Here is a 16,462-nt window from a genome sequence, read left to right as displayed (position 1 = left end):
ATCTGTTTGATTCCACTCCAATGTCTTCTGGTTGGAGAGGAACTATATCTTGCTAGTAAATTCACAGCAAATGATATATCAGGTCGTGTGTTATTAACAAGATACATTAGTGCGCCAACAGCACTAAGATATGGTACTTCAGGACCAAGGATATCTTCATTCTCTTCTTTAGGACGAAATTGATCCTTCTCCACATCCAAAGATCTTACGATCATTGGGGTACTTAATGGATGTGACTTATCCATATAAAATCTTTTCAGGATCTTATCTATGTATGTTGTTTGATGAATAAAGATCCCATTTTTTGTATGCTCGATCTGCAGGCCGAGACAAAATTTAGTCATTCCAAGATCTTTCATCTCAAACTCTTCTTTTAGAGTTTTTATAATTGTTGGAATCTCTTCAGGAGTTCCAATGATATTTAAATCATCAACGTACACAGCAATTATAATGAACACAAATGCAGATTTCTTTATGAAAACGCATGGACAGATATCATCATTCTTAAATCTGTTTTTGGCCAGATACTCAGTAAGACGATTATACCACATTCGTCCAGATTGCTTTAGACCATATAAAGATCTTTGCAATTTGACTGAGTATAACCCTTGCGAATATTCATTGGATGGTTTAGATATCTTTAATCTTTCAGGGACTTTCATATAGATATCCCGATCTAATGAGCCGTACAAATAGGCTGTTATCACATCCATTAAATGCATATGCAGTTTATGATATGCAGATAAATTGACCAAATAACGCAATGTTATCGCATCCACTACAGGGGAATACGTTTCTTCATAATCTATACCGGGCCTTTGTGAAAAACCTTGTGCCACAAGTCGGGCTTTATAGCGCACGACTTGATTTTTCTCATTTCGTTTTCTCACAAATACCCATCGGTATCCAACAGGTTTTACATCTTCAGGTGTACGGACTACAGGTCCAAAGACTTCACGTTTTGCAAGTGAGTCTAATTCAGCCTTCATGGCTTCTTTCCATTTTGGCCAATCATTCCTTTGTCGACATTCTTCGACTGATCTTGGCTCAAGATCATTACTTTCGTGCATGATATTCAATGCCACATTATATGCAAATATTTCATTGACAATTGTCTTATTTCGGTCACATTTCTCTCCTGTAAAGACATAATTTATCGAGATCTCATCATTTTCATAATTTTCAAGTACCTGAACGTCTTCTGGCGTTAACCTTATATCAGAATTTTGGACAACTGCAGGTGTCTCTACTATGTCTTTTTCAACAGGAATAGTATTTACCTCTTTTCTCTTTCGAGGATTTTTATCTTTGGAACCGACAGGCCTGCCACGCTTCTGGCGTGTATTTGCTTCAGTGGCTATTTGTCCTACTGGGACATCAATTCGAATTGGGACATTTTCTGCCCTGCCACGCTTCTGGCGTGAAGTTGCTTCAATGGCTACTTGTCCTACTGGGACATCAATTCGAATTGGGGCATTTTCCGCTGGTATATAAGATTTCGTTATCCTCTTTGTATCGGAAAATGCATCAGGTAATTCATTTGCTATTCTTTGCAAATGTATAATCTTTTGAACTTCTAGTTCACATTGCCCTGATCGAGGATCTAAATGCATCAACGATGATGTATTCCAATTAAGTTCCTTTTCAGGAAGCTTATTCTCTCCCCCTAATATTGGAAATTTTGATTCATCAAAATGACAATCCGCAAAATGGGCTTTAAATACATCTCCCGTTTGTATCTCAAGATACCTCACTATAGAGGGAGAATCATATCCAACATATATCCCCAATTTTCTTTGGGGTCCCATTTTGGTGCGATTAGGTGGTGCAATGGGAACATATATCGCACACCCAAATATTCTTAAATGGGAGACATTTGGCTGCTGGCCAAAAGCTAATTGCATAGGAGAGAACTGATGGTAACTCGTTGGCCTCAAACGAATAAGTGCTACAGCATGTAAAATAGTATGCCCCCAAACCGAGGTTGGGAGATTTGTTCTCATAAGCAAGGGTCTAGCAATCAATTGGAGGCGTTTAATAAGTGATTCTGCTAACCTATTTTGTGTGTAAACATAAGCTACTGGATGTTCAACACTTATTCCATTAGCCATACAATAAGCATCAAAAGCTTGGGAAGTAAATTCACCAGCATTATCAATGCGAATTGCTTTGATTGGATTTTTTGGAAATTGTGCTTTTAATCGAATAATTTGAGCCAGTAATCTCGCAAATGCCAGGTTGCGAGAAGACAATAAGCACACATGTGACCATCTCGAAGATGCGTCTATTAGGACCATAAAATATCTAAAAGATTCACATGGTGGATGAATAAGTCCATATATATCACCTTGAATCCTTTCTAGGAATTCAAGGGACTCAAATCCAATCTTTACTGGTGATGGCCTTAAAATTAACTTTCCCTGAGAACATGCAGCACAACAAAATTCACTAGTTTTAAGAATCTTCTGGTTCTTTAGTGAATGTCCATGAGAGTTTTCAATAATTCTCCTCATCATAGTTGTTCCCGAATGACCCAATCGGTTGTGCCAAGTTATGAATTCATTTGGACTAGTAAACTTCTGGTTTACAATGGCATGTGATTCAATTGCACTAATTTTTGTATAATATAACCCAGATGAAAGTGAGGGCAACTTTTCTAATATAACCTTTTTATTTAAATCATGAGTTGTGATACATAAATACTCATGATTTCCCTCCTTCATTGTTTCAATATGATATCCATTTCGGCGAATATTTTGAAACTCAACAAGTTCCTCAAAGACTTGGTAGATAATAGTGCATTATTTATTACAAATTTTATTCCTCCAAGAAACAAAATTATAGCTCTTCCGGAGCCTTCTATCACATTGCCCGAGCCAATAATAGTATTAACATACTCTTCTTTTGGTACAGGATGGGTAAAATATATATCACTTTTAAGAATAGTGTGCGAACTTGCACTATTTGCAAGGCAAATATCTTCAGAATATGTCTTTGCCATTTTTCTTCAAAAAAATAAATGATAATAATAATAAAATGAGTAGAAGTACATGCACAGTAAAATTATTCATATGAATACTTAGCAAACACATATTAAAATATTCCATCATTGATCAAATAGCCAATATTTCCTTCAGAATCCTTAAAGAAAATAGATACATCATAATGAGTGGTAGAATTTTCATCATTTGAAACAAAATTTGTTTCCTTTTCTTTGTCATCCCTTTTCAATGATGCTTGATAAAGATCAACTAGGTGCCTTGGGGTACGACAAGTACGTGACTAATGGCCCTTTCCACCACAATGAAAGCATTTATCCTCAATTGATATACTTTGCCCATTGTTTCTTTCTTTATCTCACTTTTGGTGAGATCTTTTCTTGTGAACATAATTTCTTTTCCTTCCATAATTTTTTTTTGTTATCAAAATCTTGTCATTTATCTCTTCTGGGGTTATAATTTGCCGCATTTGCTTCAGGAAATGGGGCAGCGCCAGCTGGGCGCACTTCATGATTTCTTAAAAGCAACTCATTGTTGCGTTCAGCAACAAGAAAGTAAGAAATTAGCTCAAAAAAATTAAATCCTTTTTTCTTGATTGCTACTGCAGGAGCACATTCGATGCGTGGAAGGTCGAGAAAGTTTTCTCTAACATATCGGGTTTAAGGAGGTATCACCGTTTTTTCATGATTATACCTTTTTCAAGGTCTTTCCATAGATCTGCAGGATCTTTTAATGTGTGGGATATTCATTTTTCAATCATACTTCAAGATGACGACGAAGGAAAAATATGGCTTTATCTTTATCCTTCTGGGATATATTATTTTCAGTCTCAATGGTATCTTCAAGATCCATTGAATCAAGATAGAGTTTAACATCTAATATCCATGGTAAATAATTATTTCTAAATACATCAAAAGCATTATATTCAAGATGAAAGATATTCGACATAATAAAAATTTGTTACCTGAAATCTTTCTAATAATTTTGTTAGAGCTTCGTGCTGTTAACGTATTATAAAATAACTAAATAAATAAATAAGAAAGAGGTAACAAATATAAAATAAAGAAATGTAAAGAGAGAGAAGTATTGCAACGTAAGGGAGAGAGAGAATAGTTTATTGATTGCGTGTAAAAGCTTCAGCCTATGCCCCTATTTATACATGTGCAAGGCTTTACTTTTTCAAACTATATTAAATACAATCACCCTTGATAAACTAAGTCTCATGAAAAATGGTCATCCACATCATTCATCCTTATCACAACAATCCTTATCACAACACATATAACATTATTTATATCTAACCATATTTTCACTTTTCACTATTACTCATAGTAAATTTTAAACGTGCTATGCATTAGGCGAGCGACAATTGCTAGAGCTTGCAGAAATTAGTGGTGTGCATGGTTTGGTTTGGTTCTGAGATTTGATTCGACTCCGAACATTTTAAGAATTAATTTGGTGTGATTTTATTGAGTTTAGAGTTGGGTAAGGGTCTCAAAAATAGACCCGGTCATTATTTCGGGTCGGATCCGGACCATGATTCAGATCACTCGAAATCGACCCGATAGCTCGGTTATCATACACAATTAATATTTTGTATATTAGTGATAGATGATGGCTATTCTTATGTGGAATTTAAGTATTGTAAACTTTAATATTTTGTGTTATTAGTTATTATAAGACTATAAGTTAATGTTTTATGTTTAAAATGCATAAGATTTTAAACTAATTAATACATAATATTGTGTTATTTGTATTAATTTAAATATTTGGTGTTATTAGACAATATTAGTATTGATTATGATTATGCTTTAATTTTAGAAAAGAGTTGGTTCTTGTTATATTTTTCTAAGTGAATTTTACCATGTCAAATAATGGTTGGAGTCTAGAAAATTTAGATATTTTTATATGCTAGCTTTTCACTCGATTTTTATTTGGTATCATTGTAGTCCAAAAGTGTATAAATTTCGTCGAATTTAAAGTTAGATTCAGATTTAATAAATAAGTCCGGTATATATTTTAAACCAAATCATCACATTAAATTCGATTTTATCCGACCCATACACACCCCTGGCAAAAATAACGCCGCGACGAAAGAGAGCTTGACATTTGAGAACGCACCACGCAACTATATGGAAGACGCTATGCATTAGGCTTAAATCAATGACAATTCTTCGAGTGTTTTTTTTCTTTTTTTTATTGATATTTTTTTTAAAATTAATTTTTTAAAAAATTATTCAAATTGACTGCACATGTAGTTAATTTTTTAATTTTTTTCTATCAATTAACTTGCACGTATTTTTTTAATTATTAAACAAGGGAAATGGATTATTTCAAATTTTATTTTTTAGTTAACTTTGTTAGATGCAATTTTGTATCATAAAATATATTTATTTCTATATTTTTTCTTAGCCTCACTTAAATTTTATAGTTTATAAAATAAACTAAAAATTTGAATAAATCTACTCCAAAATCCAAATGCCTTAAAAGACTAGGTAACATATACAATGTAAAAAGTCAATTTGATTCACATAGTATGTAGCTCAACAGTCAACACATCCAGTATACTGTACCGTCGCAAAGTCACTTCATATTGGGTAATATTAATTTTAAATTATTTTTATATAAAATATTTATTTTTTTCTTTAATCAATTATCCATAATAAGAATTTGTTAATAAATTATTTGTTGATTTAAATATAAATAGTATCTTTAATGGTAAGACAAATATCAAAATAAGTAAAATATTAATATGCTTGTTTATTTTCATTTTTTTTAAGAAATGCTAGAGCTAACATTCTAAATATAAAAATAGGTATTTGGTTAGCATTAATTTAAATGCAAAATAGATAAAAAAAAAGTATTGGTCATCAATTTATTTTGACAAAATATACTTGTTTAAAAATTAAAACAAAAGATACTAGTTAATAACAATAAAAAAAATAAAAGAATGTCTTAAGAGAAAAATTTTTAATACATTGAGTATATAAAAAAAATCTTACTAGTTGTGAGACAAATACTTATAAAACCCCTTTTTAACTAAATGTAATAATTTATTGGTGCATTAGTTGTAAATTAAAAATTTGTCTCTGCAAGCTTTTTTTTTTGGTGACTAAATAGAAAAGAAAGAAAAAAGAGACAAAACTAAATTAATTGGCTAGGGTCATATCTAAATCTATTAAATGTTAAAGCTCACTCCATGGTTGGCTCCAATTCGAGTGAATGTCCGCGACAGAAGCAGCTGCTTTAGCCATACAATCTGCAACACTATTTGCAGTCCTCTTAATTAAAAGAATAGAGACTCTCCAATTCCAATTCATAACCTCCTGAATATGCTTTGCCAAATCCCATTCCGGAATATCCTTACTAAGCATTCTTTGGTTTACCAAGAAAAGAGCTTCTAAACAGTCTGTTTCACAAATAACCTCACGAAATCCACTCTCCCAAGCAAGAAGTAAACCTCTCCAAATTGCATACAATTCAGCAAAAAGAACACTGCACACTTCGACTTTTCCAGTGCAACCTTTCAACCAACATCCATCAGGATTGCGAATAATACAACCAAAACCAGCATAGCCAGAAGGAGCAAACCAACTAGCATCACAATTCAATTTAACAGAATGAACTGGAGGTGGAACCCAATGCAAACAAAGTGAAGGAGGAGACAGAGATTGATGCATAGCAAAAATAGTGTGAAACTCCCTTACTGAACTACAAATCAAACTCACCACTTTACTAGCACTCCATGAATCATCTATATTAAATAAGTCATGATTCCTGCTTCTCCAAATCCACCAGATAGTCGAAAAGAAAAGAAAAGCATCTCCACTCCTTGCACCTCTGTAGAGCCAATCATGTAAATTCGAGTTATCTGAATACAGGCCTAAAAGGGTCCAGACCTCCTTGGCACTAGGGCACTCCCGAAGACAATGAAGAATGGATTCAGAACCATTCTGACACCGATGACAGGTGCTAGATAAAGCTAAACCATGACCCGAACGAAACTCTGCTGTAGGAATAGCATTATGGAGACTGAGCCAAATCAAGAACTTATACTTCTCAGGAATATGCAGACGCCATACCCACAACCAATTATCATGCTCATTCCAGTCAAACTTTCTTTTGGCTAGCCAACTGTACCCACTCCTAGCTGAGTAGAGTCTAGAAGATGCCACACCCCACGACCAACCCGAACTCTCTCCAGCATTCAAATCCGGATTATAAGCATTCAAATGATGTTTGACATCTTCTGGAATAATAGAGAAAATATCATGGAGATTCCATTGACCATCTTTCCAAACGTCTCTAATAGTTAAATCAGAGTCAGATATATGTACAAAAGGGACATCTTGAGCAATTGGGCCCTCAATACTCCAATTGTCAAACCAAAAAGATTGATCAAGTGACCCAACGCACCAAGAGAAGGCATCCTTAAGAGCACCAAAAGCCTTTGAGATACTCTTCCAAACATGAGAAGCATTGCAAGGGACAGGGCCATCTAAAACTCCCTCATTCCTCAGATACTTCGCCCTCAATAGAGTAACCCAAGGCTTGTCCTAACAATGAAAAAGTTGCCATACCAATTTACCAAGTAAAGATATATTAACACACGCAGGGTCTCTAACACCCAGGCCACCAAATTTTTTTGGAGTGATCACGGTCCTCCAATTAACAAGAGAAAGACCTCTACCATCAACTTGACCCTTCCAAAGGAACTGTCTCATCATAGAAGATAATTTATCGCAAACCCAATTTGGAAAAAAGGATACCTGCATATGATAGACAAGAATGGATGCTGCAACAGAATTGATCAGGCAAAGTCTCCCTGCTTTATTTAGAAGCCTTCCTTTCCAATTAGCTAATCTTCCCCTCACATTTTCAATCACCGAATGAAAAGAAGCCCTACTGGTACGGGAATGATTAAGGTTAACTCCAAGATATCTTCCTAAGTCTAAAGCAAAACGTATTGAAGAAACACTAGTAAAAATATCTCTTCTACGAGCAGTCACATTTTTAGAACAAAAAGCTTTAGACTTTTCAAGAGTCACTTTCATGCCAGATGCCTTGCAAAAAATGTTAAGAGAATGCATGACCATTTGGACCTGACTTTTTGTAGCCTGGCAGAAGAGTAAGAGATCATCTGCAAACATCAAATGAGAAAATTTTGGGCCACCCCTAGTGACAGAAACTGGTTTCCACACACCCTCGACCACCTTATGAGATATATAGCAGGCAAGTCTTTCCATACAAAGCACAAATAAGTAAGGAGGCATTGGATCGCCCTGTCTAAGCCCCCTTCTAGGAGCAAAACTATCCAATCTATTCCCATTCCACATAATAGAAAGAGAGGATGCACGGACACAAGTCATAATCAAATTAACAGTAATGATAGAAAAACCAAAAGCAATGAGAGTACTCTCCAAAAACCTCCAATCCACCCTATCATAAGCTTTTTCAAGATCAATTTTAAAAGCAAGAGTACCTTTCTTGGATTTTGTGTGCTTCATGAAATTCAAAATTTCTTGGGCCACAATAATATTATCAGGAGCACCACGATCCGGAATAAAACCTCCTTGTAAAGGACTAACAATATCTAGAAGAAAAGGCCGAAGTCGGTTAGTCAATACTTTGGTGATAATTTTATAAACAACATTACACAAGCTAATAGGCCTGAAATCCTTCATAAAGGTAGGATTATCAATTTTAGGAATAAGCACAATCAGAGTTTCCATGATGCTAGGATTTAAGAACTCTCCCAAAAAAGCGCTCCGGACAATATTCCAAATCTCAGTGCCTACTATCTCCCAATATTCTTTAAAAAAATAAGCTTGAAAGCCATCTGGACCAGGAGCCTTAAAAGGGCTCATACTGAATACTGCTGACTTGACTTCCACAAAAGAGACAGGGTCAATTAACCTAGCACAAGCCTCAGTGCTTAGAGTGGGCATCAGAACATCCCCTAAACAATCAACCTCAACCTCTTCCATTGTACCAAAGAGATTCTTGTAAAAAGAGAGGGCTTCTTCCTGGAGAATATCTGGATCAGTAGACCAAGACCCATCTCTAACATATAATCCATGTACTCTATTATGGTTTCTACGCACCAAAGTCTGAAGATGAAAGAATTTAGTGTTTCTATCCCCATACTTGACCCACTGCTCTCTAGATTTTTGGTACCCAAAAAAGTTCCTCTTGCAATAAAAGCCTATTATAATCTTCCCTCAGTTCAGCTTCTTTAATTCTCATAGATAACACATCGGTAACCTCCAAACGCCGTTGAATCTGATCAATCTGATATTCTAGCTTATTTTTTCGCACAAAAATATTTCCAAAAATCTTTGAGTTGAAGTCCAAAGAAGCCTGTTGAACCATCTTAAGCCTTTCAGTAACGCCTCCAAACTCTTGATTCCAAGCCTTACTAATAACATGTTTATAAGAAGGATGTGTTGCCCACGCAGCTTGGAACCTAAAAGGACGAGAACCTTTCACTCTGGGGCTACCATGACAATGAACTAAAATAGGATAATGATCAGAATGAAGCCTGCTAAGAATTTCAGAATAACCCTCAGGAAACATTGACATCCACGCCTCATTAACTAGAGCTCTATCCAACCTTTTAGCCAAGTCCCTGCTAGCCTGAATTGCTCTATACCAAGTATATCTCCTACCAGTCACTTTAAGATCAAAGAGCTCACAGTCATCTAGAGTAGTAGCTAATAGACTAGCTTTGCAAGCTTTTACGTTAATATAAAAGTATTTTTTTAGGATAAATCACATGAATAAGTTAATGAAAGCTCAAAATTACACAAATCAATTAAATATAAAAATGGTTAATGAATCAACCAGAAATACATATCTATATAATTTAAATTAGGTCAATTCGAACTTCATCTTCATCTAATTCGAATTACTTAATTCGAACTACAAACACACACACCCACTAATTCGAATCAACCTGGGTGATTCAAATTACACACACGTATACAATGTAATTCGAATTTGTCGATTCGAATTACTCATGAGTTAATTCTGCTCATTCTTTTATTAAAAATTAATAATTTATTAAAAATTTAATAATTTAAAATTAAAAAATATATATTTTATTTCATGCATTAAAAAAATTAACAAAATATTTAATTACGAGACTTCTTTAAAATATTAATAAGTTATCAATTCGAATATCATACAATACTCTTTTGTCCATTTTTAATAACTTATGAATATTTTTAATAAATTTATTTAAATTATATGACAAAAAATTATTTTATTCTATACGAAATAATTAAAAAATGACTTAAAAGATGTTAGGAGTATTATAAAAATTTGTAATGTTTTAAAGACTTAGAATATTAAAGAAATACTCTACATAGTTAATAATAATTTAAAAATTAAAAAAATATATATTATTATATATTTACCTAAATTATTAAAATATTACAAACTTTTACAGTACTCATAACATTTTTTAAACCATTTTCTTAAAATTGTTTTGCACAGAAAATGCTTAAATGGGTTTAGAGCCCGTTTGGGAAGTAGCAGGAGCTACTTTTTAACTTTTGGATTATAAAAAGTCACAATCTATGTGTTTGACACTATTTAAAAAAAAAAGCTTTTAACTTCCGAAAAATTAATTTGCAGCTTTTTGAAGAAGTAGAAATATATGACTTCTTGCTTCTCAAGAAGTCATTCTACTACTTACTTAAAAAAAATTAATTTTAAAACAAAAAAATTTACTTTTCTTTTTGACTCTATGAAAAATACTGACCTTTCATCACCATTTTCACACAAGGTCTGCTAGAAGCACTGGCCTTCCACCATCATTCTCACACAATATTCCAAGTCTCACCATTTTTACGTAATGAAACATCTGATGGAAGTATTGATCCTCTACCATATTTTCAGACAATATCACATCTGAACAACTTACTGCATATATTCTTTCTAAGTATTTTTTTATCATTTTATCACTATTTTTTATTATTAAATTTGTATTCAAGTGTGGTATGAAATTTCAGTTTTAATTTTATTTTTTTCATATGTAATTTTATAACTTATTATTATTTTCATAGTTAATTATAATAAGTTCTTGACCTCAATAAAGGAGAGGAGAGTTCTAACAGGAGTAAAAATAAAAAATAAAAAAAGCAATAAAATATACATTGACACACATTTTATATTTATTTTTTATTTTCACCTACCATATCATACACAATATTAGTGATTAGGTTATGTAAAATCAACTTTCAATATTGGAAAATATTTGTTATCATGGTTATTTTAATATTCATTCTCTTTTATAAAAAAAATTTATCTTTTACATTATTTTTTCAAACGTTACAACTTTAAAATAAGTATTTTTATAACTAAAAAACCAAATACAAAATAACTTATTATAAGCTGCTTTTAATAAAATTCCTTATGCTTTAAGCTCTTTTATAAAAGAACTTATTTAAATTATTTATCCAAATTGGACCTTAAAATGGCTTAAAATTCCTTTATTATATGCATAACATTTTTTTAAGTAAAAGTAAAAAGAAAACCCTCCAAAATATGAAACGACAGCGTTTTTGAGCTGGAGAAACAAACGCTGAGCTACCACTACCAGTAAACAGCAGTCCAGCAGCAGGCTCTTCCACCCCGCAGCTGCACTGATCCACCGTACTCAAATTCAAGGCAACGCCGTAACGCCACCATCCACCGATCACGTTTCATGCCAAACATATCAAAATTCCTGCGTTCTGAATTGCTCAATTTCGTTCTACGCATTTTCATGCTTTAACCTAATTCTCACCTCCTTTCAGTTCTCACCAATGGCTTATCGACGCTACCTCCTGCGAAGAACCAACCTCTCAAACTGCAACTTCCACCCTTCTTTCAGCTACGTTCTCCACCACACCATCGACGAACCCAACCAACGGCAACACGAAAAACCGGTTCCAGCGGCAATAACTAGTTTGATCCAAGCGCGGTCCTTCGGGAGCTTCCTCAATGGAACAACGGGGTTCGGTGCTTCTTCTAAACGAAGAACGATTTTCAATAACACGTTTTCTGGATATAGTTTGTGCCGATACATGTCTACGTTGAATGATGATTCCGATAAGATCAATTTCGGGATCGACATGGCAGATGTGCTCGCCGAAACGACCATTGATACCGTAGCTTCTCAGGCTGGTTCCGTCGTCGACGAAGTTGCGACTGCCGCCGCTGATTCTCTTTTACCGGTGAAGATGGTGCAGTATGCCATCGACTATGTGCATTCCTTCACTGGCATGAACTGGTGAGTGTAAAACATTATTGCTGAGTTCTGAGAAAATTTGTAGTTTTTCATCGTTAAGAATTGGTTAATTGTGTATTTGAAGTTGCCATTATGTGGAATTTTTTTAGCTTTTGCCAGAATTAAAGGTTTATTTGTAATTTAGGGTTCTTGAGATTTTCTTAGCAAGATTGTTCTTTTATCACTTCATTGTTACTAGATAGATGTTACGGAATTCAGTTCTCCAATGGGTTCTCTTTTCCTCTTTCTTCCTTTCAGGTGGGCAGCCATAGTTATGACAACCTTCTTGGTTCGAATCGCAACAATTCCATCCTTAGTAAATCAACTTAAGGCTAATTCCAGATTCCGTGTACGTTGTGCTGCTCATAGCTTCTTTCATTCATCTTTATTTCTTGGTTAAAATAATGGCCATCTATGTCCTCTTTGGAATAAATTTCATTTAAACAGTTGGAGGGAAGGAGGCTTCAGCTTCCCTTTTCTTCTCTTTACTCCTCATAAGATCCTTCCTCACATGGGTTTGAGGATTAATTAATTCCCTTGCTTCACACAGTTTGTTTTTGGGTGCATTCAGAATAATCCCTGCAGCTATTGTAGTTGTTAATTTGTTATATCAAAATTAGCTTTCTCCTTGCTCTGATCAACTGCGTTGCTAGGCTTACCAATTTCATTTCTGATGCAGGTATTGAAGCTTAAAGTAGATGAAATAAAGGCACAGATGGAAGACAAGGTAATGGTCGATTTTTTGAGATATGCAAGTGTGTTAAAGTTAATGAAACCTCACAGTTCCATTGCTTTTTATCTCCAAATATTTGTTTGAATCAATAGACTTCTGAAGACTGATTTAGTTCAATTATTAAGTATCTGTCCTGGGGTTCTGTCATTTTTTTTTTTTTTGAGCGCTACTTTGGCAATCAAAACAAACAACTCTGCATAAGACTCTTTTTCTCCATCTACCACTATTTGAAGTGTTTTGTATAAGAGGTCATAAAGGACTAAAATAGTGTAGAAAGAATGGGAACAAAGGATGGAAATGAGCAATAAGGTCGTTCTTTTGGATTGGAATCCGACCATCATTCAGCCTTTGAAATGGAATTGGACCATAGAAACAATTTTGGTTGTGATTGCCATAACATTTCTCTTTTTGATAAAAAGAGTGATTGCAATAATGATTTCAGGAATCGGATCCTGCAGCTGTTGCGGAAGGTCAGAAACAAATTGCGAAGCTATTTAAAGAGTAAGTGTATCATTGGTTTGCTTGCAGATAAGTATATGTTTTAAAACTTTCTTTGTTTTCTATTTTTTCCATCCCTCTCTCCAGAATGTAAGTTGGACTAGTTATTATTAATATTTAAGAACTTCTTTGAACATATAAACTAGCAAGCACAACTGCTGGACTGCAGTATATATCAAGAGCCCAACTAGTAAATTAAACTTCTTAGATCTTCTGTTTCCCTTTATATCCTTTTTTCTTTGATTCTAATAATGCAGATTTGGTGCGAGTCGATTTCCATCATTGCAGGGGCTCTTTATTCAAGCTTCTATCTTGATCAGCTTCTTCTGTGCAGTAAGTTGAATTTAAATTTGATATTCTCCCTAATTATAAGAGTCTGAGGATTCAGAATCCTTAATATTTTTCTATTGATTCACATTATCTTGTTTAATTACAGATATCAAACATGGCAGAAAAAATGCCATCATTCAAGCATGGTGGAGCCTACTGGTTTACTGATCTCACAACTCCAGATTCCTTATACATTTTTCCTGTTTTGACTGCATTGTCATTCTTGGTAATAGTAGAGGTCAGCATCCTGTTTTCAGAGCTTCTCTTTCAACTTTCATTTCTGTTGTCTTTCTTTGTTGCTTCTTGAATTCTTGTCAATATTTGTTTTAGATTTCTGTTTTAAGTTCTATGCCATCAATTCACTTTAAGACCAGTTACTTAATAAGTCATGAGAAACGTAGTTTTGGAGTTACCAAGAGTGTTGTTATTTGTTTGATTCCGGTTCATATTGTATGCTTTTATACTTTTATCCTGTTCCTCAGCATAATGTTCAAGAAGCCTCTTATGGTACGGTTGTGGAGAGCAGTACTACCATGAAAAATCTCTCTAGGGCTGTTTCTGTTCTTGTAGTCCCTTGTGCCATGGAACTTCCAAAGGTAAACTTTCTGGCTTGGCTCTTTTTTGAAGGAATTATGTCCCTATGCCGCCACACATCTGTGTGTTTGAGATAATTTATTATATGAACTTGGAAAGAGCCCTAGAGACTATCAACTTTGTTAGTGTGACAGAAGATCAATCGAAAGTTTTTTTTGGCAAATGGTACTAGTGGTCTCTATTTTTATTATTATTATTGTTATTGTTATTGTTATTATCAGACCCTTTTTCAAATGGCACTTCACACTTACTTTGATAGAATTATAAATAATCTTTTTAGCGTCTCATCCTTTGTACTTCTTAATGAGTACCTTTTTATTGAAAATGTCCTAATAATTTGAAAATTAATATAATTATTGAATGTTTTAAACTTACTAGGAAACATGAAAAAATGTTCTCTCGACTCAAAAGTCAAAACAAAGCAAAGTAAGATTGTATTCTAGTTATTAAAATACTTTAAAAGGGGAAAAAAGCTACTATTCTATTTTCTATACCAACAAGAGATTTTTCATAATTATGAACAGAAATATTGTAATTACTGTTGAGTTTAAGGGCCTTTTTTTAAGAGAATGTTTTAGGGTATCTTCAGTGAAGCAAAAAGTTTAGCAACAGCTTATGCCATGCATGTTTATATATAATATAGACATGGATAGGTAATAGATTATTGATTATCATTTTACTTATGAATTCTATGTATGATTTGTTTGTAGTTTTTCTTTAATATCAGATCGTGTTTCTACTTGTGCAGGCTATATTATGTTTCTGGCTTACATCAAATTTGTTTTTAATTATTTATGGACTTGGTAAGTCATTTCAAAATTTCCTTTATAATATTAATTCTCTCCTTTCCTTTATTCACCACCTCATTGGCAGAAGTTGGATTTTCCTCATGAAATACATATTGCTTAGGGTATTGATTCCACTGTGTGATTCATATTGCATTTAGACACTGTAGAATGATACTGGTGTATCAAGAAGTGAACCGATTTCATCAGCATCTTGGTATGGTGGTTAATTGGTTATCTTCCCATGATAGTCTAAAACCCTCCAAGACGAACTTCTAGTATATGGTCTTATTATTCATTTATTTTATTATTTGTTATTTTCTAATCCTTTTGTTCTCTTTTGAAACTTTACAGTTATTAGCGTTCCCAGCGTAAAGAAAAGTTTAGGTATTCCTGTAATTGTCATGGATTCAGCACCTGCCGATGCTCCGAAATCCCAGCGCTAAAACAAGCTGCATCAGCGAGATATTTGAAAGATCATTTACCGGTAGAACATCAAAACATTCAAATAAAAGAGATTTTTCTTCTGTATCCATCAGTCAAAGGCTTAAGAGTCAGAAGCTTAGAGAATTAATGCAAGAGAAAGGAAGAAAGTAAAAACAAGAGTTGATGAAAATCTATGCACCATTTTATCATCAAGTGAGCAAAAATTTCTTCTTCGAAGAATGAAGTTTTTTTTAGGCGAAGTTATATTAGGTGAGATTAATCCAAAATTTCTAATTGGCAGGGAAGTTGGAAGTTTGCTTAATGAATATCTGTACAGAATACACACTATTTATGGGTAATCTAAGTTCTCTTTTGTAAAACTTTGATGTTGCCCGAATGCCCGTAAAATAAGCGATGGCTCCAATGCAAATGCGCGTTACTATAGTTTTTGAGATATTTAAATTAATTATTTGAACACGATATATAAGATGCAACATCATCTATTTGTGTATGTTATGGCTAAATTTTCGACGTCAGAATATTGAAAATTAGTGTTTTATAACATTTTTAAGTTCAGTTTTTTTTTTAATTATAAATTATTAAATTTTGATTTCTCCCACTTTTATAACCATTCTTGTGTGTATATGATAAAGAACATGTTCAACTATGACAAGCTGACAACTCTTTTTGTTTAGAGTAAAAGGTAGTAAAAGAGTAAAAATATCGAATTAGAATGAGTTACCACTTTTAGATTTAAGATCAAAGTTTATTTATTGAATCAATAACATATTCTCTTAACATTTTTTTCGTAATCTTCTTAATT

General features: G+C 33.5%; 2 protein-coding genes across 6 annotated transcripts; one reads left to right on the top strand and one right to left on the bottom strand.

Annotated features, from left to right (window-relative positions):
- Positions 1-7,508: 7,508 nt before the first annotated feature.
- Positions 7,509-11,765, bottom strand: LOC114927485 (uncharacterized). The gene is made up of 4 exons (XM_029297463.1): positions 11,602-11,765; positions 9,177-9,663; positions 8,869-9,109; positions 7,509-7,555 (listed from the first exon to the last, which is right to left on the bottom strand). Exons 1-4 carry the CDS (start codon positions 11,763-11,765, stop codon positions 7,509-7,511), a joined length of 939 nt encoding a protein of 312 aa, XP_029153296.1.
- On the top strand, positions 11,486-16,019 carry LOC112791438 (mitochondrial inner membrane protein OXA1-like). 5 transcript variants are annotated; one of them, XR_011880346.1, is made up of 11 exons: positions 11,536-11,672; positions 11,801-12,276; positions 12,532-12,622; positions 12,953-13,000; positions 13,449-13,507; positions 13,762-13,837; positions 13,941-14,072; positions 14,317-14,430; positions 15,177-15,231; positions 15,568-15,852; positions 15,941-16,019. XR_011880346.1 is itself a non-coding variant. In XM_025834278.3 (10 exons), the coding sequence occupies exons 2-10, from the start codon at positions 11,810-11,812 to the stop codon at positions 15,657-15,659; spliced, it is 1,134 nt and encodes a 377-aa protein (XP_025690063.1). In that variant the 5' UTR covers positions 11,536-11,672; positions 11,801-11,809; the 3' UTR covers positions 15,660-16,019. The 5 variants fall into 5 exon arrangements, 3 of the variants coding, with proteins under 3 accessions (XP_025690062.1, XP_025690063.1, XP_025690064.1); XR_003197221.3 differs by having other exon boundaries at positions 11,486-12,276; XM_025834278.3 differs by having other exon boundaries at positions 15,568-16,019.
- Positions 16,020-16,462: the final 443 nt, after the last annotated feature.

This window comes from Arachis hypogaea, chromosome 3, assembly GCF_003086295.3.
Source record: "Arachis hypogaea cultivar Tifrunner chromosome 3, arahy.Tifrunner.gnm2.J5K5, whole genome shotgun sequence".
Classification (NCBI taxonomy): domain Eukaryota; kingdom Viridiplantae; phylum Streptophyta; class Magnoliopsida; order Fabales; family Fabaceae; genus Arachis; species Arachis hypogaea.
This window is presented reverse-complemented; position numbering and strand designations above follow the sequence as displayed.